Source organism: Oncorhynchus keta, chromosome 14, assembly GCF_023373465.1.
Source record: "Oncorhynchus keta strain PuntledgeMale-10-30-2019 chromosome 14, Oket_V2, whole genome shotgun sequence".
Lineage (NCBI taxonomy): Eukaryota > Metazoa > Chordata > Actinopteri > Salmoniformes > Salmonidae > Oncorhynchus > Oncorhynchus keta.
In genome coordinates, this window is record NC_068434.1 from 11445691 (window position 1) to 11470123 (window position 24433).

The following is a 24433-nucleotide window of genomic DNA, read 5'->3' on the forward strand; positions in this document are numbered from 1 at the left end:
GTGTGTCAGCAGTGGTGTGGTGCGGTGTCAGCAGTGGTGTGGTGCGGTGACAGCTGTGGTGTCAGTGGTGGTGTGGTGCGGTGACAGCTGTGGTGTCAGTGGTGGTGTGGTGCGGTGACCGCTGTGGTGTCAGTAGTGGTGTGGTGCGGTGACAGCTGTGGTGTCAGTAGTGGTGTGACAGCTGTGGTGTCAGCAGTGGTGTGCGGTGTCAGTAGTGGTGTGGTGACAGCTGTGGTGTGGTGCTGTGGTGTCAGTGTGGTGTGGTGCGGTGACCGCTGTGGTGTCAGTAGTGGTGTGGTGAGGTGACCGCTGTGGTGTCAGTAGTGGTGTGGTGCAGTGACCGCTGTGGTGTCAGTAGTGGTGTGGTGCGGTGTCAGTAGTGGTGTGCTGTGGTGTCAGCAGTGGTGTGGTGCGGTGACAGCTGCGGTGTCAGTAGTGGTGTGCTGTGGTGTCAGCAGTGGTGTGGTGCAGTGACCGCTGTGGTGTCAGTAGTGGTGTGCTGTGGTGTCAGCAGTGGTGTGGTGCGGTGAAAACTGTGGTGTGGTGCGGTGACAGCTGTGTTGTCAGTAGTGGTGTGGTGCGGTGAAAACTGTGGTGTCAGCAGTGGTGTGCTGTGGTGTCAGCAGTGGTGTGCTGCGGTGTCAGTAGTGGTGTGGTGCGGTGACAGCTGTGGTGTCAGCAGTGGTGTGCTGTGGTGTCAGCAGTGGTGTGGTGCGGTGTCAGCAGTGGTGTGGTGCGGTGACAGCTGTGGTGTCAGCAGTGGTGTGCTGTGGTGTCAGCAGTGGTGTGGTGCGGTGTCAGCAGTGGTGTGGTGCGGTGACAGCTGTGGTGTCAGCAGTGGTGTGCTGTGGTGTCAGCAGTGGTGTGGTGCGGTGACCGCTGTGGTGTGGTGCGGTGAAAACTGTGGTGTGGTGCGGTGACAGCTGTGGTGTCAGTAGTGGTGTGGTGCGGTGAAAACTGTGGTGTGGTGCGGTGACCGCTGTGGTGTCAGCAGTGGTGTGGTGCGGTGAAAACTGTGGTGTGGTGCGGTGACCGCTGTGGTGTCAGCAGTGGTGTGGTGCGGTGAAAACTGTGGTGTGGTGCGGTGACCGCTGTGGTGTCAGTAGTGGTGTGGTGCGGTGTCAGTAGTGGTGTGGTGCGGTGACAGCTGTGGTGTCAGTAGTGGTGTGGTGCGGTAACAGCTGTGGTGTCAGCAGTGGTGTGGTGCGGTGTCAGCAGTGGTGTGGTGCGGTAACAGCTGTGGTGTCAGTGGTGGTGTGGTGCGGTGACAGCTGTGGTGTCAGTGGTGGTGTGGTGCGGTGACCGCTGTGGTGTCAGTAGTGGTGTGGTGCGGTGACAGCTGTGGTGTGGTGCGGTGACAGCTGTGGTGTCAGTAGTGGTGTGGTGTGGTGCGGTGTTACGGCTGTGGTGACAGCTGTGGTGTGGTGCGGTGACAGCTGTGGTGTGGTGAGGTGACCGCTGTGGTGTCAGTAGTGGTGTGGTGAGGTGACCGCTGTGGTGTCAGTAGTGGTGTGGTGCAGTGACCGCTGTGGTGTCAGTAGTGGTGTGGTGCGGTGTCAGTAGTGGTGTGCTGTGGTGTCAGCAGTGGTGTGGTGCGGTGACAGCTGCGGTGTCAGTAGTGGTGTGGTGCAGTGACCGCTGTGGTGTCAGTAGTGGTGTGCTGTGGTGTCAGCAGTGGTGTGGTGCGGTGAAAACTGTGGTGTGGTGCGGTGACAGCTGTGTTGTCAGTAGTGGTGTGGTGCGGTGAAAACTGTGGTGTGGTGCGCTGACAGCTGTGGTGTCAGCAGTGGTGTGCTGTGGTGTCAGCAGTGGTGTGCTGCGGTGTCAGTAGTGGTGTGTGCGGTGACAGCGGTGTCAGCAGTGGTGTGGTGCGGTGTCAGCAGTGGTGTGGTGCGGTGACAGCAGTGGTCAGCAGTGGTGCTGTGGTGACAGCTGTGGTGTGTCAGTGAAAACTGTGGTGTGGTGCAGTGACCGCTCAGCAGTGGTGTGTCAGTAGTGGTGTGCTGTGGTGTCAGCAGTGGTGTGGTGCGGTGAAAACTGTGGTGTGGTGCGGTGACAGCTGTGGTGTCAGTAGTGGTGTGGTGCGGTGAAAACTGTGGTGTGGTGCGCTGACAGCTGTGGTGTCAGCAGTGGTGTGCTGTGGTGTCAGCAGTGGTGTGTGCGGTGACAGCTGCGGTGTCAGTAGTGGTGTGGTGCGGTGTCAGCAGTGGTGTGGTGCGGTGTCAGCAGTGGTGTGGTGCGGTGTCAGCAGTGGTGTGGTGCGGTGACAGCAGTGGTGTGGTGCGGTGACAGCTGTGGTGTCAGCAGTGGTGTGGTGCGGTGTCAGCAGTGGTGTGGTGCGGTGACAGCTGTGGTGTCAGCAGTGGTGTGCTGTGGTGTCAGCAGTGGTGTGCTGCGGTGTCAGTAGTGGTGTGGTGCGGTGACAGCTGTGGTGTCAGCAGTGGTGTGGTGCGGTGTCAGCAGTGGTGTGGTGCGGTGACAGCTGTGGTGTCAGCAGTGGTGTGCTGTGGTGTCAGCAGTGGTGTGGTGCGGTGACCTCTGTGGTGTGGTGCGGTGAAAACTGTGGTGTGGTGCGGTGACAGCTGTGGTGTCAGTAGTGGTGTGGTGAGGTGAAAACTGTGGTGTGGTGCGGTGACCGCTGTGGTGTCAGCAGTGGTGTGGTGCGGTGAAAACTGTGGTGTGGTGCGGTGACCGCTGTGGTGTCAGCAGTGGTGTGCTGTGGTGTCAGCAGTGGTGTGCTGCGGTGTCAGTAGTGGTGTGGTGCGGTGTCAGCAGTGGTGTGGTGCGGTGTCAGCAGTGGTGTGGTGCGGTGACAGCAGTGGTGTGGTGCGGTGACAGCTGCGGTGTCAGTAGTGGTGTGGTGCAGTGACCGCTGTGGTGTCAGTAGTGGTGTGCTGTGGTGTCAGCAGTGGTGTGGTGCGGTGAAAACTGTGGTGTGGTGCGGTGACAGCTGTGGTGTCAGTAGTGGTGTGGTGCGGTGAAAGCTGTGGTGTGGTGCGGTGACAGCTGTGGTGTCAGCAGTGGTGTGCTGTGGTGTCAGCAGTGGTGTGCTGCGGTGTCAGTAGTGGTGTGGTGCGGTGTCAGCAGTGGTGTGGTGCGGTGTCAGCAGTGGTGTGGTGCGGTGTCAGCAGTGGTGTGGTGTGGTGACAGCAGTGGTGTGGTGCGGTGACAGCTGTGGTGTCAGCAGTGGTGTGGTGCGGTGAAAAGTGTGGTGTCAGCAGTGGTGTGGTGCGGTGACAGCGGTGAAAACTGTGGTGTGTGGTGTCAGCAGTGGTGTGCTGTGGTGTCAGCAGTGGTGTGCGGTGCGGTGTCAGTAGTGGTGTGGTGCGGTGACAGCTGTGGTGTCAGTGGTGTGTGTGTGGTGTCAGCAGTGGTGTGCTGCGGTGCTGTGGTGTCAGCAGTGGTGTGGTGCGGTGACAGCTGTGGTGTCAGCAGTGGTGTGCTGTGGTGTCAGCAGTGGTGTGGTGCGGTGACGTCAGCAGTGGTGCTCAGTAGTGGTGTGGTGCGGTGAACAGCTGTGGTGTGTGGTGTGGTGCGGTGAGCAGCTGTGGTGCGGTGACAGCTGTAGTGGTGTGGACTGCTGTGGTGACAGCTGTGGTGTGGTGCGGTGACCGCTGTGGTGTCAGCAGTGGTGTGGTGCGGTGAAGCTGTGGTGTCTGTGGTGTGGTGCGGTGACAGCTGTGGTGTCAGCAGTGGTGTGGTGCGGTGAAAACTGTGATGTGGTGCGGTGACCGCTGTGGTGTCAGTAGTGGTGTGGTGCGGTGTCAGTAGTGGTGTGGTGCGGTGACAGCTGTGGTGTCAGCAGTGGTGTGGTGCGGTGTCAGCAGTGGTGTGGTGCGGTAACAGCTGTGGTGTCAGCAGTGGTGTGGTGCGGTGACAGCTGTGGTGTCAGCAGTGGTGTGCTGTGGTGTCAGCTGTGGTGTTATTTGAATTGTAGTTGTAGTTGAGTGGCCTGCAGTGAAACACGTGTTCAGCCTGATGTCTGGTAGAAATGGGAAATTAAATAAGCTCTCAGAAGTGGTGCTGGTCCTCTGAAAAAGAATAACCGAGAGAAGATGTTCAATATGCTCCTGTAAAGTGATTGTGGTGTTGTGGGTAAAAAAACATAGGACATGAAGATATGCTTCTCTATGCAGATACAACCTGACGTTCAGATACATTCGGTCACTATGGCTACGGCCCTCATTCACTACTTCCCACAAATCTAAAACCATTTGATTGGTAGAGGCATGGGCTAGTGGGAGTTTCCACCACATTTCTTATACCAGTCGTTTCCTTTCATATCAGGGAAGGAAAGTAAGAAAAAAGCACTCTTTGTGAGGAATGAGAGATAATTGGGACAAAGCCATGGTTCTTTGTTGTGGACCCTGGGCTTGTGTGCTCAGACATTTGGAACACACTCACACACGGGCTCGTTTAGGATCTGGCCCGGGATCGGTGGGTTTTAATTGGTAACGGTCAGGTGGGAACATTAGGCATGTTACAGAGAGCATGTTGGCTGGATGAGCAGGCTCATTACATTGAGCAGAGGGAGGTTTTCTTGGCTAATCGTGCTGATTAGGGGGAAAGCGTGCTATGGTTGACTGACGATGAGTGTTGTTTATGGTTATGGGGTAATGTACAGTAATTGGTTTGTCAGTTTATCGTTTGGTCTGTGTTCGGCATTGTGGACAGGTATGACTGTCTGGGTGATAAATAGCATAGTATCATCTCAAATGGCACCCTATTCCATTTATAGTGCACTGCAGATGTAGGATCTTAATTTGAGCCAGTTTACTACAGCAAGAAAATAATGCTGCAGCAACAGGAAATGTGAAACATTATGTGGACTATAATTAATGGCCATTTTTGTAGGGTTGTCTGAAATTTCAAAGTGGAAATTACAAACCTCAAATACAATTTTAAAATGTTCAGCATTGCAGTCAAGGTCTCTGGCAACCAGGTGATCAAATTAAGACCCTACATCTGTATGTAGGGAATCGGCTGTCATCTGGGACACAGACCATGTCTCTGTGTTACAGAATGATGATCTGGTTATGTTGATTGATAGTGGTTTGGTAAAGATGACTGTCTATGTTATGGAGAAGGAGGCCTATTCAAAATGGCGCCGGAGGAGATGGCTGCCGCTTTACGGTCTCCTAACCAATTGTGTTATTATGTGGGGGGAGGTTCGCGGTATTTGTAAATGATTTTGTACATAATGTTTCTGCAACTGTATCTTGGGATGGGAGAGAAGGATGCTAAGATTGAGGATCAATGAGGTAGAGTTGATTAGAGCTGAGGCCATGTACTGTAGATCAGGACCCATAATCAAAAACGTAGGAATGCTGATCTAGGATCAGGTCCTCCCCCTGCCCATATTATCTTATTTGTTATGATCTAAAAGGGAAAACTGATCCTGGATCAGCATTCCCACTCTGAGACGCTTGATACACACAGGCTCAGGTGTAGACACAGTCTACTGACCATACAACAGGTGTCTATAGAGACACAGTCTACTCACCATAGACAATAACAGTAGCAGTGGTACTTCTCCTCTTGGCAACAATGTTCTTGGCCACGCATGTATAGTTGGCCGTGTCCGACAGTCTGGCCTGCTTTATAATCAGGTTGTGGTCAATGGTGATGTAGAAATTACGGTCATCAGCCGGGTCAATGATCTCCTCGTTCTTCAACCACTCAACCTGAGATGGACACAAGGAGAAAACTGTGTGAGGAGGGAAGGAAGGAGGGAGGTAAGATCCAGGTGAAAGAGAGGACAGGAGGAAGCTAGCTTCATTTATGATACTGATCACATTTCCTGAATGCCATAGTTACTGCCACAGTTCTCGTAAATTGAACCTGTCAAAAGGTTTACGTCATGCACCGTAAATGTCAAAACCTATCACATGTACTGTTTTTTTTATTTCCCTTTCACATTAAGGGGAATGGAATTTACAGACATCGAAAGGGAAATTCTGTGTTTTTCTTAGGTTACCGTCACATGCTTTTCCTTATTAGTTCTGCTCTGATGGAAAATTCACAGCGCCTCCTTGCTCTCCATGGGAGCAGTGTCTGGCCTGACTTGCATGGTGGCTCCTTGCTCTCCCTGGGAGCAGTGTCTGGCCTGACTTGCATGGTGGCTCCTTGCTCTCCCTGGGAGCAGTGTCTGGCCTGACTTGCATGGTGGCTCCTTGCTCTCCATGGGAGCAGTGTCTGGCCTGACTTGCATGGTGGCTCCTTGCACTCCCTGGGAGCAGTGTCTGGCCTGACTTGCATGGTGGCTCCTTGCTCTCCCTGGGAGCAGTGTCTGGCCTGACTTGCATGGTGGCTCCTTGCACTCCCTGGGAGCAGTGTCTGGCCTGACTTGCATGGTGGCTCCTTGCTCTCCATGGGAGCAGTGTCTGGCCTGACTTGCATGGTGGCTCCTTGCTCTCCCTGGGAGCAGTGTCTGGCCTGACTTGCATGGTGGCTCCTTGCCCTCCCTGGGAGCAGTGTCTGGCCTGACTTGCATGGTGGCTCCTTGCCCTCCCTGGGAGCAGTGTCTGGCCTGACTTGCATGGTGGCTCCTTGCCCTCCCTGGGAGCAGTGTCTGGCCTGACTTGCATGGCGCCTCCTTGCACTCCCTGGGAGCAGTGTCTGGCCTGACTTGCATGGCGCCTCCTTGCTCTCCCTGGGAGCAGTGTCTGGCCTGACTTGCATGGTGGCTCCTTGCTCTCCCTGGGAGCAGTGTCTGGCCTGACTTGCATGGTGGCTCCTTGCTCTCCCTGGGAGCAGTGTCTGGCCTGACTTGCATGGTGGCTCCTTGCACTCCCTGGGAGCAGTGTCTGGCCTGACTTGCATGGTGGCTCCTTGCACTCCCTGGGAGCAGTGTCTGGCCTGACTTGCATGGTGGCTCCTTGCTCTCCCTGGGAGCAGTGTCTGGCCTGACTTGCATGGTGGCTCCTTGGGAATATTCATTCTATCAACAGTGACAATGCAGCTGTACGGGAAAAGGACAAGGACATGCCACAACAACAACAACAACAACAACATACAGACAAAGAGACATGCTTTCTGTATGAAGCTGTATGATCAAAATGACGTTGAAAATCATAATCAAGTCCAGTCCAAGCAGCTATAGGATCAGCCTATTGAATGTTCAGGATGAGTTCAGAGTTCATAACCTTCCCATCTACCTCAGAAGGAAGTAGATGTGAGGGAGTCATTATTTTGGGTGTGGAACTGTGTGAAGGAGATAGCTTATTAGCCCTCATTTGGGAATAGAAGTGTCTGCTTTTAACTGTCTGTCTCACACTAAAGGCTTGAAATGAAAGCTGAAAGAGCCAAGTGGAAATTCCAGCAGTGCTTCAACTGAGCAGGACACACACACACACACACACACACACACACACACACACACACACACACACACACACACACACACACACACACACACACACACACACACACACACACACACACACACACACACACACACACACACACACACACACACACACACACACACACACAGAGAGAGAGAGAACCTCACGTAACCCAGAAACCAGACAGGGGAGCAAAAGCTGATAAAATGAGCAGAGTATGATTCATACAGGTAGATAGATGAGCACAGTGTATTGTAGCACTAACCCATGCTAACAGAGCAATGCTAGGGTGTTCATAATAGACAGCCTAAATCTCAGCAATTTAGTTATTTATATCTATGTTTTACTTATCCTAATATGGACACCGTACAGTGCCACAAAGCTGTGGGAGCTGTGGCAGGCAGGCAGGCAGGCAGGCAGGCAGGCAGGCAGGCAGGCAGGCAGGCAAACAGGCAGGCAAACAGGCAGGCCGGCAGGCGGCAGGCAGGCAGGCAGGCAGGCAGGCAGGCAGGCAGGCAGGCAGGCAGGCAAACAGGTAGGCAGGCAGGCAGGCAAACAGGCAGGCAGGCAGGCAGGCAGGCAGGGGACAGGAGTCAGAGGCAGAGCAACTGATCTACAGGCTTTTGACTGAGACCCAGGCTTACTGAGACAGAGTCTGAGCTCTCTATAATACCCTAAACCACCTTTAGGTCCGTTCGCTACCCAACATTGGAGCTTGGAGGAAAAAAGTTGGGTTATTTCTTTTCTTTTCATCAGCAACACTAAATCCCATATTTTATTCCTACTATATGGAGTGTATTTCAGGCAGGTGAAGCCAGAGAGCCATTTTAGTCAATTTCAGTCTCATTTATTAATAATCATAATCTGATATATACATATATTTGTATAATCATCACAGCACGTCATTTAAATATGTGACTAATCATTTGATTACGCTGTAGGATTTTAACGAGCGAAATATTGGAAGTCATTCAAATCATCTCGGGGGTTGTTTTCCAGTTTAAAACGGCAACTTTTTGGCATTACTACCGCAGACACAACTATCAACAAACGCCATAATGCAGGTGTGCATTTCACCCCACTCCTTCATCAGTGCTCCAGGCTACTCCCCACTGTGCAAAATCAGCAAAACCCCTAGACCAAGCTGGCATGGGTTTGGAAAGTGTTCGTGTGAAGACCAAGGGGAGGCAGAAAAGAGACGAAAACCCAGTGGGGATACCACTTTGGAGATTAGTAATGAAAGCAGAGGGAGAGAGAGTGAGGGTGTGTTTATAGAATGGTTAATGCCTGCTAGCATGCTGAAGCCAAAGTTAAAGTCTTGCAATATAAGTAGGGCCAGTTGTTTTTATTTATTTATTTCATTGACCCGGAATTTCCAGCATTGACCATTTGGTTTGCTGCAGGTTGTTGATTCGAATACCCGAGCCGACAAGGTGAAAAATCTGTCTGTGCCCTTGAGCAAGGCCTTGTTTTTTTTATCCGGTGTATCTGACACGTCCCTTAATTGCCCCTAATTGATCATTTTTTTTTGCTACAACTTCACAGTCAGTTGGAGAGGATCAGCTTGAGCAAAGTGAGGTGTATAATCACTGATCTACAAATAGTTTTCACTGCCAAATAATCGGCTTTGTGTGATTAAGATTCACAGAGCTACGCCTTCTCTGGCTTAGGTTGATACCGCATCAAACACTCACGCACAACCAGACATTGATTGATTGACTGATTGGAGACAGCTTGTGTCAGTTAAAGAACACGTCCTACTATTTTCTACCTGCAGTAAACCTAGTGGATAATGCTGGAAACACCGGTCAAAGAAAACAACTCTCCCTTATCATAATACACTGATACAAAACCAGACATCCTCTGCAGTATTTGTCTAGATAATGTCACAATACCACTACTGAATGGTCAAACAAAACAAACCTCTCATAATTCAACACCATTGGTAACTCCCCAGTACCAAATGGTACAAACCTACGATTCTATCAACGAATCTCACAGAAATTAGTTGTAATTAATATGCACATTATTAGATAATTGTCATTTTAACAAGTAATTTCAAAGTCACTCCCTGCTATTTAATGTACTGTTAAATAAGGGGTAATCAAAAGCTGTTTTACAACAGCAGCACACAATGAAGCAACATTACTGTTCTTCAGTGAGATTCCAAAAAACATAACGATCATCTTTAGCTCTGAGATAATTGTTCCTTGATTCCTTACCAATAGACTTAGTGATTCTTTACCAAAAGACTTAGTGATTCCTTACCAATAGACTTAGTGATTCCTTACCAAAAGACTTAGTGATTCCTTACCAATAGACTTAGTGATTCCTTACCAATAGACTTAGTGATTCCTTACCAATAGACTTAGTGATTCCTTACCAATAGACTTAGTGATTCCTTACCATTAGACTTAGTGATTCCTTACCATTAGACGTAGTGATTCCTTACCAAAAGACTTAGTGATTCCTTACCAAAAGACTTAGTGATTCCTTACCATTAGACTTAGTGATTCCTTACCATTAGACTTAGTGATTCCTTACCATTAGACTTAGTGATTCCTTACCATTAGACTTAGTGATTCCTTACCATTAGATGTAGTGATTCCTTACCATTAGACTTAGTGATTCCTTACCAAAAGACTTAGTGATTCCTTACCAAAAGACTTAGTGATTCCTTACCAATAGACTTAGTGATTCCTTACCAATAGACTTAGTGATTCCTTACCAATATACTTAGTGATTCCTTACCATTAGACTTAGTGATTCCTTACCATTAGACTTAGTGATTCCTTACCAATAGACTTAGTGATTCAATGGACTTAGTGATTCCTTACCATTAGACTTAGTGATTCAATGGACTTAGTGGTTCATTACCAATAGACTAAGTGATTCCTTACCATTAGACTTAGTGATTCCTTACCAATAGACTTAGTGATTCCTTACCAATAGACTTAGTGATTGCTTACCAATAGACTTAGTGATTCCTTACCATTAGACTTAGTGATTCCTTACCATTAGACTTAGTGATTCCTTACCAATAGACTTAGTGATTCAATGGACTTAGTGATTCCTTACCATTAGACTTAGTGATTCAATGGACTTAGTGGTTCATTACCAATAGACTTAGTGATTCCTTACCATTAGACGTAGTGATTCCTTACCATTAGACTTAGTGATTCCTTACCAAAAGACTTAGTGATTCCTTACCAAAAGACTTAGTGATTCCTTACCATTAGACTTAGTGATTCCTTACCATTAGACTTAGTGATTCCTTACCATTAGACTTAGTGATTCCTTACCAATAGACTTAGTGATTCCTTACCATTAGACTTAGTGATTCCTTACCATTAGACTTAGTGATTCCTTACCAATAGACTTAGTGATTCCTTACCATTAGACTTAGTGATTCCTTACCATTAGACTTAGTGATTCCTTACCAATAGACTTAGTGATTCAATTAGACTTAGTGATTCCTTACCATTAGACTTAGTGATTCCTTACCCTTAGTGAAAGACTTAGTGATTTACCATTAGACTTATTCCAAAAGACTTAGTACCAAAAGATTCCTTACCAATAGACTTAGTGATTCCTTACCAATAGACTTAGTGATTCCTTACCAATAGACTTAGTGATTCCTTACCATTAGACTTAGTGATTCCTTACCATTAGACTTAGTGATTCCTTACCAATAGACTTAGTGATTCAATGGACTTAGTGATTCCTTACCAATAGACTTAGTGATTCCTTACCAATAGACTTAGTGATTCCTTACCAATAGACTTAGTGATTCCTTACCAATAGACTTAGTGATTCCTTACCATTAGACTTAGTGATTCCTTACCATTAGACGTAGTGATTCCTTACCAAAAGACTTAGTGATTCCTTACCAAAAGACTTAGTGATTCCTTACCGAAAGACTTAGTGATTCCTTACCAATAGACTTAGTGATTCCTTACCAATAGACTTAGTGATTCCTTACCAATAGACTTAGTGATTCCTTACCATTAGACTTAGTGATTCCTTACCATTAGACTTAGTGATTCCTTACCAATAGACTTAGTGATTCAATGGACTTAGTGATTCCTTACCATTAGACTTAGTGATTCAATGGACTTAGTGGTTCATTACCAATAGACTTAGTGATTCCTTACCATTAGACGTAGTGATTCCTTACCATTAGACTTAGTGATTCCTTACCATTAGACTTAGTGATTACTTACCATTAGACTTAGTGATTCCTTACCAATAGACTTAGTGATTCCTTACCATTAGACTTAGTGATTCCTTACCATTAGACTTAGTGATTCCTTACCATTAGACTTAGTGATTCCTTACCATTAGACTTAGTGATTCCTTACCATTAGACTTAGTGATTCCTTACCATTAGACTTAGTGATTCCTTACCAAAAGACTTAGTGATTCCTTACCAATAGACTTAGTGATTCCTTACCAATAGACTTAGTGATTCCTTACCAATAGACTTAGTGATTCCTTACCAATAGACTTAGTGATTCCTTACCATTAGACTTAGTGATTCCTTACCATTAGACTTAGTGATTCCTTACCAATAGACTTAGTGATTCAATGGACTTAGTGATTCCTTACCATTAGACTTAGTGATTCCTTACCAAAAGACTTAGTGATTCCTTACCAAAAGACTTAGTGATTCCTTACCAATAGACTTAGTGATTCCTTACCAATAGACTTAGTGAATCCTTACCAATAGACTTAGTGATTCCTTACCATTAGACTTAGTGATTCCTTACCATTAGACTTAGTGATTCCTTACCAAAAGACTTAGTGATTCCTTACCAAAAGACTTAGTGATTCCTTACCAATAGACTTAGTGATTCCTTACCATTAGACTTAGTGATTCAATGGACTTAGTGATTCCTTACCATTAGACTTAGTGATTCCTTACCAATAGACTTAGTGATTCAATGGACTTAGTGATTCCTTACCATTAGACTTAGTGATTCAATGGACTTAGTGGTTCATTACCAATAGACTAAGTGATTCCTTACCATTAGACTTAGTGATTCCTTACCAATAGACTTAGTGATTCCTTACCAATAGACTTAGTGATTCCTTACCAATAGACTTAGTGATTCCTTACCATTAGACTTAGTGATTCCTTACCATTAGACTTAGTGATTCCTTACCAATAGACTTAGTGATTCAATGGACTTAGTGATTCCTTACCATTAGACTTAGTGATTCAATGGACTTAGTGGTTCATTACCATTAGACTTAGTGATTCCTTACCATTATACTTAGTGATTCCTTACCAATAGACTTAGTGATTCCTTACCATTAGACTTAGTGATTCCTTACCATTAGACTTAGTGATTCCTTACCAAAAGACTTAGTGATTCCTTACCAAAAGACTTAGTGATTCCTTACCAATAGACTTAGTGATTCCTTACCAATAGACTTAGTGATTCCTTACCAATAGACTTAGTGATTCCTTACCATTAGACTTAGTGATTCCTTACCATTAGACTTAGTGATTCCTTACCAATAGACTTAGTGATTCAATGGACTTAGTGATTCCTTACCATTAGACTTAGTGATTCAATGGACTTAGTGATTCCTTACCATTAGACTTAGTGATTCCTTACCAATAGACTTAGTGATTCAATGGACTTAGTGATTCCTTACCATTAGACTTAGTGATTCAATGGACTTAGTGGTTCATTACCAATAGACTAAGTGATTCCTTACCATTAGACTTAGTGATTCCTTACCAATAGACTTAGTGATTCCTTACCATTAGACTTAGTGATTCCTTACCATTAGACTTAGTGATTCCTTACCAATAGACTTAGTGATTCAATGGACTTAGTGATTCCTTACCATTAGACTTAGTGATTCAATGGACTTAGTGGTTCATTACCATTAGACTTAGTGATTCCTTACCATTAGACTTAGTGATTCCTTACCAATAGACTTAGTGATTCCTTACCATTAGACTTAGTGATTCCTTACCATTAGACTTAGTGATTCCTTACCAAAAGACTTAGTGATTCCTTACCAAAAGACTTAGTGATTCCTTACCAATAGACTTAGTGATTCCTTACCAATAGACTTAGTGATTCCTTACCAATAGACTTAGTGATTCCTTACCATTAGACTTAGTGATTCCTTACCATTAGACTTAGTGATTCCTTACCAATAGACTTAGTGATTCAATGGACTTAGTGATTCCTTACCATTAGACTTAGTGATTCAATGGACTTAGTGGTTCATTACCAATAGACTAAGTGATTCCTTACCATTAGACTAAGTGATTCCTTACCAATAGACTAAGTGATTCCTTACCAATGGACTTAGTGATTCATTACCAATAGACTTAGTGATTCCTTACCATTAGATTAAGTGATTCATTACCATTAGACTAAGTGATTCCTTACCAATGGACTTAGTGATTCCTTACCAATAGACTTACTGATTCCTTACCAATGGATTTAGTGATTCAATGGACTTAGTGATTCATTACCAATAGACTTAGTGATTCCTTACCAATGGATTTAGTGATTCAATGGACTTAGTGATTCCTTACCAATGGACTTAGTGATTCCTTACCAATGGACTAAGTGATTCATTACCAATGGACTTAGTGATTCCTTTCCAGTAGACTACGTGATTCCTTACCATTAGACTAAGTGATTCCTTACCAATAGACTAAGTGATTCCTTACCAATAGACTAAGTGATTCCTTACCAATAGACTACGTGATTCCTTACCAATAGACTACGTGATTCCTTACCAATAGACTAAGTGATTCATTGCCATTAGACTAAGTGATTCCTGACCATTAGACTAAGTGATTCCTTACCAATGGACTTAGTGATTCCTTACCAATAGACTACGTGATTCCTTACCAATGGACTTAGTGATTCCTTACCAATAGACTACGTGATTCCTTATCAATAGACTAAGTGATTCCTTACCAATAGACTTAGTGATTCCTTACCATTAGTTCAGTGGTAAATTGTAGTCCTATCAATCCTAATACTCCCAGTATTATTCTGAATTAATTTGAAGCGGGTGTCTTGGTGTGGGCTATGCTGAACTGAGACAAAGAAAGCTCCTGCGGCAGAGGGAGGGATGGTCACTGTGTGTGTGTGTGTGTGTGTGTGTGTGTGTGTGTGTGTGTGTGTGTGTGTGTGTGTGTGTGTGTGTGTGTGTGTGTGTGTGTGTGTGTGTGTGTGTGTGTGTGTGTGTGTGTGTGTGTGTGTGTGTGTGTGTGTGTGTGTGTGTGCAAGTATGTGTCTGCGTGCGTGTCTGCGTGTGTGTGTGTGTGTCTAGCCGTTAGTCACAGCTGGGGGATGGAGAGTGGTTTATTGGATCAGACCAGCCCCCCACTGAGACACAGAGTGTGTTATTCTAACCTCCTCTCTCCAGGACGCCCTGTCTTTCTCTGAGACACACACCGTTAAACACACCTCGAATGGCCCTGTGTACTTGGCCTGGTCCAGCCCGGACCATGGAAAGCCATTCTGTAATCTGTCCATAGCGGTAGGCTATGACAGCCTAGTATAACATATCGGTTCAGTTAGAGCAGAAGACATGACACCACGAACCCTAGGAGATCACGGGGCAGAATAATGTAAGACTATCAAATATGCATTACGCTCTCATTCATATATTACATATCATTGGGAAGAGAACAACACCTGACATTTCCAGATAGAACCCTCCAATGAAGCATAGAATCAATCATTCACCCCCACCAGCCTGTCTGTTGGTTTAACAACGGTCCATTAACAATCTGCTTGACTGTGAAACAACAGTCGAGGTGGTAGCTCTTTCAATCATTGGACTGTTAATATCATGATTATTGTGCATTACCCGTGATTAGTTAAATGAGAAGGGAATAATCCAATCCAAAGGCTGCGTTAACATCTCCACCTGAATAATAATAATAACAACAAAGGTAGTCGTGTCGCCAACTCAACCCCCCTGAAACCCCCCTGAAACCCCACTGTGCCTTGATTGGTCACACACCACTGGCAGGGACTCTGCAATCTGCTGTGAAATTCACTGTCCATGCTGTTGTGAGACAGAGCATTGCCTGCCACTGATAAACACACGAACACACGTAAGCACATACACATACTCCACCTCTTCAAACCCTAACCCTCCACCTCTACCACATCTACCACCCTCCACCTCTACCACCCTCCACCTCTACCACCCTCCATCTCTACCACCCTCCACCTCTACCACCCTCCACCTCTACCACCCTCCATCTCTACCACCCTCCACCTCTACCACCCTCCATCTCTACCACCCTCCACCTCTACCACCCTCCACCTCTACCACCCTCCATCTCTACCACCCTCCACCTCTACCACCCTCCACCTCTACCACCCTCCATCTCTACCACCCTCCACCTCTACCACCCTCCCTCTACCACCCTCCACCCTCCCTCTCTACCACCCTCCATCTCTACCACCCTCCACATCTCTACCACCCTCCATCTCTACCACCCTCCATCTCTACCACCCTCCACCTCTACCACCCTCCCTCCACCCTCCCTCTACCACCCTCCCTCCACCTCTACCACCCTCCATCTCTACCACCCTCCACCTCTACCACCCTCCATCTCTACCACCCTCCACCTCTACCACCCTCCATCTCTACCACCCTCCACCTCTACCACCCTCCACCTCTACCACCCTCCATCTCTACCACCCTCCACCTCTACCACCCTCCACCTCTACCACCCTCCATCTCTACCACCCTCCACCTCTACCACCCTCCATCTCTACCACCCTCCATCTCTACCACCCTCCACCTCTACCACCCTCCACCTCTACCACCCTCCACCTCTACCACCCTCCACCTCTACCACCCTCCACCTCTACCACCCTCCATCTCTACCACCCTCCACCTCTACCACCCTCCATCTCTACCACCCTCCACCTCTACCACCCTCCATCTCTACCACCCTCCATCTCTACCACCATCCATCTCTACCACCCTCCACCTCTACCACCCTCCATCTCTACCACCCTCCACCTCTACCACCCTCCATCTCTACCACCATCCATCTCTACCACCCTCCATCTCTACCACCCTCCCTCCATCTCTACCACCATCTCTACCACCCTCCACCTCTACCACCCTCCCTCCATCTCTACCACCATCCACCTCTACCACCCTCCATCTCTACCACCCTCCACCTCTACCACCCTCCATCTCTACCTCCCTCCATCTCTACCTCCCTCCACCTCTACCACCATCTCTACCACCATCCATCTCTACCACCCTCCCTCCATCTCTACCACCCTCCATCTCTACCACCCTCCACCTCTACCACCCTCCATCTCTACCACCCTCCATCTCTACCACCCTCCATCTCTACCACCCTCCCTCCACCTCTACCACCCTCCCTCCACCCCTACCACCCTCCATCCACCTCTACCACCCTCCCTCCACCTCTACCACCTCTACCACCCCCTCCACCTCTACCACCCTCCCTCCACCTCTACCACCCTCCACCTCTACCACCCGCCCTCCACCTCTACCACCCTCCACCTCTACCACCCTCCACCTCTACCACCCGCCCTCCACCTCTACCACCCTCCCTCCACCTCTACCACCCGCCTCCACCTCTACCACCCTCCCTCCACTTCTACCACCCTCCACCTCTACCACCCTCCACCTCTACCACCCTCCCTCCACCTCTAACACCCTCCCTCCACCTCTACCACCCTCCCTCCACCTCTACCACCCTCCCTCCACCTCTACCACCCTCCCTCCACTTCTACCACCCTCCACCTCTACCACCCTCCCTCCACCTCTACCACCTCTAACACCCTCCCTCCACCTCTACCACCCTCCCTCCGCCTCTACCACACTCCCTCCACTTCTACCACCCTCCACCTCTACCACCCTCCACCTCTACCATCCTCCACCTCTACCACCCTCCACCTCTACCAACTTCCACCTCTACCACCCTCCACCTCTACCATCCTCCATCTCTACCACCCTCCACCTCTACCAACCTCCACCTCTACCACCCTCCACCTCTACCATCCTCCATCTCTACCACCCTCCACCTCTACCAACCTCCACCTCCTCCACCCTCCACCTCTACCATCCTCCATCTCTACCACCCTCCACCTCTACCAACCTCCACCTCTACCACCCTCCACCTCTACCATCCTCCATCTCTACCACCCTCCACCTCTACCATCCTCCACCTCTACCACCCCTTCAAACTCGTCCCTAACACAGATGGACACAAAAACATAGACACACAAACCAGACCCCCCCCTCCTCCTCCTCTCAGACACAAGGCCTCTACTCCTCCCCAGACAGATGTGGTTGTGGTGCTCATTATTGACTGATTGGCATCGGGAGAGTCATTAACATAATTGGCACATTTGTTGTCATTAACAGGGGGGAAATTGCCACATGTCAGCCCAGGCTTCAAGAGCGCGAGATGGCCTGTCAGCAGGAACAGTGGAGAAAGAATGGGAGATCAAAGAGAGAGAGAGAGAGAGAGAGAGAGAGAGAGAGAGAGAGAGAGAGAGAGAGAGAGAGAGAGAGAGAGAGAGAGAGAGAGAGAGAGAGAGAGAGAGAGAGAGAGAGAGAGAGAGAGAGAGAGAGAGAGAGAGAGAGAGAGAGAGAGAGAGAGAGAGAGAGAGAGAGAGAGAGAGAGAGAGAGAGAGAGAGAGAGAGGGAGAGACAGAGACAGAGACAGAGACAGAGACAGAGAGAGAGAGAGAGAGAGAGAGAGAGAGAGAGAGAGAGAGAGAGAGAGAGACAGAGACAGAGACAGAGACAGAGAGAGAGACAGAGAGAGAGACAGAGAGAGAGAGAGAGAGAGAGAGAGAGACAGAGAGAGACAGAGACAGAGAGAGAGAGAGAGAGAGAGAGAGAGAGAGAGAGAGAGAGAGAGAGAGAGAGAGAGAGAGAGAGAGAGAGGACGGTCTAATAAAATAGATAATATATACGCCGTGGCTCTGTGTCTCCTGCTTATGGCTGCGTCCTCATTCCATACATAGTGCACTACATGTGACCAGAGCTCTATTTTGGTTATTAGGGTGCTTTTTTGGGACGCAGACGCTTCCCTGACACTGAAAGACAATTGGCTCCAGGAAATAAACACAGGGAGGGTGAGGGACCCACAGGACCAGTGACACAAGACCCACTCAGCCTCCACATGTCTCATCTTCCTCATTCATCTAAGGAGAATACTAATCAAGCCATTCATTACACCAAGTAACAAAGGCCATTACGGGACTAATCATTACGTTCAAAGTCAATCAAGGAAAGTTCATAGAAATTTAATCTGGAGGCCCGCAAATATGTGTGTGTGTGTGTGTGTGTGTGTGTGTGTGTGTGTGTGTGTGTGTGTGTGTGTGTGTGTGTGTGTGTGTGTGTGTGTGTGTGTGTGTGTGTGTGTGTGTGTGTGTGTGTGTGTGTGTGTGTGTGTGTGTGTGAGAGTGTGAGTGTGTGTGTGTGTGTGAGTGTGTGTGTGTGTGTGTGGGCGTGTGAGTGTGTGAGTTAGAAAAACAAGAGTAGGGAAGGGGAAGAATGACTTACTGCTGAAGGCAATGGTAACACTCCAAACATGTAGTTTGCTTCCTTAAATTCACTTCCAAAGGTTTATAATTGATCAAAGAGTTTGTCTGAGATGAGAGATGTCTCTTATTCCCTCAGACACATTATTTTAACAGCTTTGAGGACTCCCATCCACGCAGATTGTCTTGCTGTCAGTTGCAGTTCTGACAGGTTCCGTTGTAATGGCCAATTATAGCTTCATAATGTTTTTAGTTGTTACAGTCTCAAAAGGTACATTGTCTCTCTCATAGTTGTTACAGTCTCAAAAGGTACATTGTCTCTCTCATAGTTGTTACAGTCTCAAAAGGTACATTGTCTCTCTCATAGTTGTTACAGTCTCAAAAGGTACATTGTCTCTCTCATATTCAATGTCAGAGTGAATCTACATAAAGAAGTTAAACCATGTTTCAGAAAGGAGCAAAATGATCTGATTACTATTTGACCACTGGCCAGAATGATCCTTTTATGTTGACATCAAAGACCCGAAGGTCCTTGTTAAATAAAGATGTCTACTTGGCTTCCCAGTGGGAGAGTATTCCCTGCATTCAACATGCAGTCGCTATAGTCAACGCTGTGACTATAATCAACGCTGTGACTATAATCAACGCTGTGACTATAATCAACGCTGTGACTATAATCAACGCTGTGACTATAATCAACGCTGTGACTATAATCAACGCTGTGACTATAATCAACGCTGTGACTATAATCAACGCTGTGACTATAATCAACGCTGTGACTATAATCAACGCTGTGACTATAATCGACGCTGTGACTATAATCAATGCTGTGACTATAATCAACACTGTGACTATAATCAACAATGTGACTATAATCAATGCTGTGACTATAATCAACGCTGTGACTATAATCAACGCTGTGACTATAATCAACGCTGTGACTATAATCAACGCTGTGACTATAATCAACGATATGCCTATAATCAATGCAGTGACTATAATCAACGCTGTGACTATAATCAACACTGTGACTATAATCAACGCTGTGACTATAATCAACGCTGTGACTATAATCAACGCTGTGACTATAATCAACACTGTGACTATAATCAACGCTGTGACTATAATCAACGCTGTGACTATAATCAACACTGTGACTTTAATCAACAATGTGACTATAATCAACACTGTGACTATAATCAACACTGTGACTAGCGGTGATTTGGGACAAAGTCGGAAACATGCAATATAAGCACACACACATACACACACAGGAGTGTGCTTGGGCAATGATGAATTGATTGATGTGTGTGTGTGTGTGTGTGTGTGTGTGTGTGTGTGTGTGTGTGTGTGTGTGTGTGTGTGTGTGTGTGTGTGTGTGTGCGTGCGTGCGTGCGTGCGTGCGTGCGTGCGTGCGTGCGTGTGTGTGTGTTGGTACTCCATGTGTGCATTGTCCCATACTGGGGATGTGATTACACTAACCAGGGGCCTGCTGTTAGGGACTTCCCTGCCCAGTGCCCACTCTACCAGCCAAGGTTGGCCAGACTGGCAGGGTCATCATGCCATCCACGTGCCTGCCTGAGTTTCTCACACCATAAAGAACCTATACTGTAGGTGAACGACACAGACAGCACACCATTCCAATCAAGTCTCATTCACCTAACTGGCCTTAGGCATTATCCTGCTATTCATCTAACTGGCCCAAGACATTATCCTCTCATTCACCTAACTGGCCCAAGACATTATCCTGTTATTCACCTAACTGGCCCAAGGCATTATCCTGTTATTCACCTAACTGGTCCAAGGCATTATCCTGTTATTCACCTAACTGGTCCAAGGCATTATCCTGTTATTCACCTAACTGGTCCAAGGCATTATACTCTCATTCACCTAACTGGCCCAAGACATTATCCTGTTATTCACCTAACTGGCCCAATACATGATCCTGTTATTCACCAATAGGTCCAAGGCATTATCCTGTTATTCACCTAACTGGCCCAAGGCATTATCCTGTTATTCACCTAACTGGCCCAAGGCATTATCCTGTTATTCTCCTAACCGGCCCAAGGCATTATCATGTTATTCACCTAACTGGTCCAAGGCATTATCCTGTTATTCACCTAACAGGTCCAAGGCATTATCGTCTCATTCACCTAACTGGCCCAAGGCATTATCCTGTTATTCACCTAACAGACCCATGGCATTATCCTGTTATTTACCTAACTGGCCCAAGACATTATCCTCTCATTCCCCTAACTGGCCCAAGACATTATCCTCTCATTTACCTAACTGGTCCAAGGCATTATCCTGTTATTCATCTTGCTGGTCCAAGGCATTATCCTGTTATTCATCTAACTGGTCCAAGGCATTATCCTGTTATTCACCTAACTGGCCCAAGACATTATCCTGTTATTCACCTAACTGGCCCAAGACATGATCCTGTTATTCACCAATAGGTCCAAGGCATTATCCTGTTATTCACCTAACGGGCCCAAGGCATTATCCTGTTATTCACCTAACTGGTCAAAGGCATTATCCTGTTATTCAAATAACTGGCCCAAGACATTATCCTGTTATTCACCTAACTGGCCCAAGACATGATCCTGTTATTCACCAATAGGTCCAAGGCATTATCCTGTTATTCACCTAACGGGCCCAAGGCATTATCCTGTTATTCACCTAACTGGTCAAAGGCATTATCCTGTTATTCAAATAACTGGCCCAAGACATTATCCTCTCATTCACCTAACTGGCCCAATGCATTATCCTGTTATTCACCTAACGGGCCCAATACATTATCCTCTCATTCACCTAACTGGCCCAAGGCATTATCCTGTTATTCATCTAACTGGTCCAAGGCATTATCATGTTATTCAGCTAACTGGTCCAAGGCATTATCCTATTATTCACCTAACTGACCCAAGGCATTATCCTGCTATTCACCTAACTGACCCAAGGCATTATCCTGCAATAAACCTGCAGCAACGGGATTTGAATGTTTAGTCCATAATGTTGCAATGTCACAAGTGTAAAACTGTTAATATAACTGTCTTTCTCCAGAGCAAGGCAGAACTACTGATACTAACACAGGTAAAGTTCTGGTTCAGAGGGGTCGGGTTACATGTGGACGACAGCTGACTCTGTACCCCCCTTTCCCTTCACTGTGAGGGAATCCATTAGGCTCGCCCCGCCGTGTCATCACTGGCCTGGAGGGAGGGAGGAAGAGAGGCAGGGATTGAGGAAGAGAGGGAGAACATCCAAACACACTCAAATGTTGAGATGATTGACAGGTGGAGACATTCAGGGCCAGCCCTCTGGTTTGGGGTCGCTGCGGGAATGATTTTTTTTATGGCGAGGTTCTCCATATTGAACACTGGCTTACTGCTGAACTCACATACTCTTAAAGTACTTTAACATCCAACACTATTCTTCTCCAGTCCTGCACCATGCTGCTGCAACAGAGGCTGAGGGAGGCAGTGAGAGAAATAGAGAGAGAGAGAGAGAAGAAAGAGTGAGAGAGGGCAGCAAAGACAGAGGGATGGAGGGAGGGAGGGAGGGAGGGAGGGAGGGAGAGAGAGAGAGAGAGAGAGAGAGAGAGAGAGAGAGAGAGAGAGAGAGAAGAAAGAGTGAGAGAGGGCAGCAAAGACAGAGGGAGGGAGGAGGGAGGAGAGAGAGAGAGAGAGAGAGAGAGAGAGAGAGAGAGAGAGAGAGAGAGAAGAAAGAGTGAGAGAGGGCAGCAAAGACAGAGGGAGGGAGGGAGGGAGAGAGAGAGAGAGAGAGAGAGAGAGAAGAGAGAGAGAGAGAGAGAGAGAGAGAGAGAGAGAGAGAAGAAAGAGTGAGAGAGGGCAGCAAAGACAGAGGGAGGGGGAGGGAGGGAGGAGAGAGAGAGAGAGAGAGAGAGAGAGAGAGAGAGAGAGAGAGAGAGAGAGAGAGAGAGAGAGAGAGAGAGAGAGAGAGAGAGAAAGAGGGCAGCAGAGAGAGAGAGAGAGAGAGAGAGAGAGAGAGATCATTTCTGTGTTCACCGGGGGACCTAACAGGACGAAATGGCCGCTGTGTGCTTCCACTTCAGCCTTTCGGTCCGGGGGAAGGCATTCGACTGAGGCTGACGACAGCATGCAGCTAATAAGCACACCATTATATCTGAAGTACTGCAGATAAAACAACATTTTGCGTAACATATTAGGTGGAAACTACTCTTTGAAATTATATTAAAATAGGTGTCTATATTGCAGCTGACTTGCTACGAGAGAGGGAGCTGTTGACACCGCATTAGCATTAAAGCGTGTTAAGCTTTGAATTAATTGGGCTGACGGTAATCCTATTTAATTGACTCTCGAAAACTAAACTGTTAAAAAACTCCACAACATATCTGTTTTCCATGGCTTGGTCAGAACAATACAACACTCATATTGCCTGTTTGGCAGGTTAGGAAGTCATACTAATAATGTATGCTATTTAGCAGGACCCTGTCATCCAAAGCGACTGAAATGAAACCTTACAGTCGGCACTTTAACCTCATAGTCATTGTATCATTTCAAATCCAAAGTGCTGGAGTACAGAGCCAAAACAACAAACAATTTATCACTGTCCCAATACTTTTGGAGCTTACTGTATTTTATATGTGACCCCAGCGGCAATCGAACCAAGGACCCTTTGAGTTTCAAGTGCTCAGGAAGTGTTGCCGTGTTGGATTCAGAGAGAATGTGCTCAGGAAGTGTTGCCGTGTTGGATTCAGAGAGAATGTTTTTGTGTGTGCGATCCATCTCGGAAGGTCTTTATGTGTTGACGGGTGTTTTCTGCCTGCCTATCTATCTGTCCATTTATCTGCCTGTCTGTCTGTCTGCCTGTCTGTCTGCCTGCCTATCTATCTGTCCATTTATCTGCCTGTCTGTCTGTCTGCCTGTCTGTCTGCCTGCCTATCTATCTGTCCATTTATCTGCCTGTCTGTCTGTCTGCCTGTCTGTCTGCCTGCCTATCTATCTGTCCATTTATCTGCCTGTCTGTCTGTCTGCCTGCCTATCTATCTGTCCATTTATCTGCCTGTCTGTCTGTCTGCCTGCCTGTTTGTCTGCCTATCTATCTGTCCATCTGTCCATTTATCTGCCTGTCTGTCTGCCTATCTACCTGTCCATATGTCCATTTATCTGCCTGTCTGTCTGCCTGCCTGTCTGTCTGCCTATCTATCTGTCCATTTATCTGCCTGTCTGTATGCCTGCCTGTCTGTCTGCCTATCTATCTGTCCATATGTCCATTTATCTGCCTGTCTGTCTGCCTATCTATCTGTCCATCTGTCCATTTATCTGCCTGTCTGCCTGCCTGCCTGTCTGTCTGCCTATCTATCTGTCCATATGTCCATTTATCTGCCTGTCTGTCTGCCTGCCTGTCTGTCTGCCTATCTATCTGTCCATCTGTCCATTTATCTGCCTGTCTGCCTGCCTGCCTGTCTGTCTGCCTATCTATCTGTCCATATGTCCATTTATCTGCCTGTCTGTCTACCTGCCTGTCTGTCTGCCTATCTATCTGTCCATTTGTCCATTTATCTGC

General features: G+C 47.2%; 1 protein-coding gene across 1 annotated transcript in view; it reads right to left on the reverse strand.

Moving 5' to 3' along the window:
- The window catches only part of unc5ca (unc-5 netrin receptor Ca), a 344115-nt gene that overhangs the window by 109171 nt on the left and 210511 nt on the right, over positions 1-24433 (reverse strand). Inside the window, exon 5 of the mRNA XM_052461104.1 lies at positions 5504-5684. Coding sequence (XP_052317064.1) covers positions 5504-5684 — 181 coding nt within the window. The remainder of the gene's footprint in view (positions 1-5503; positions 5685-24433) is intronic.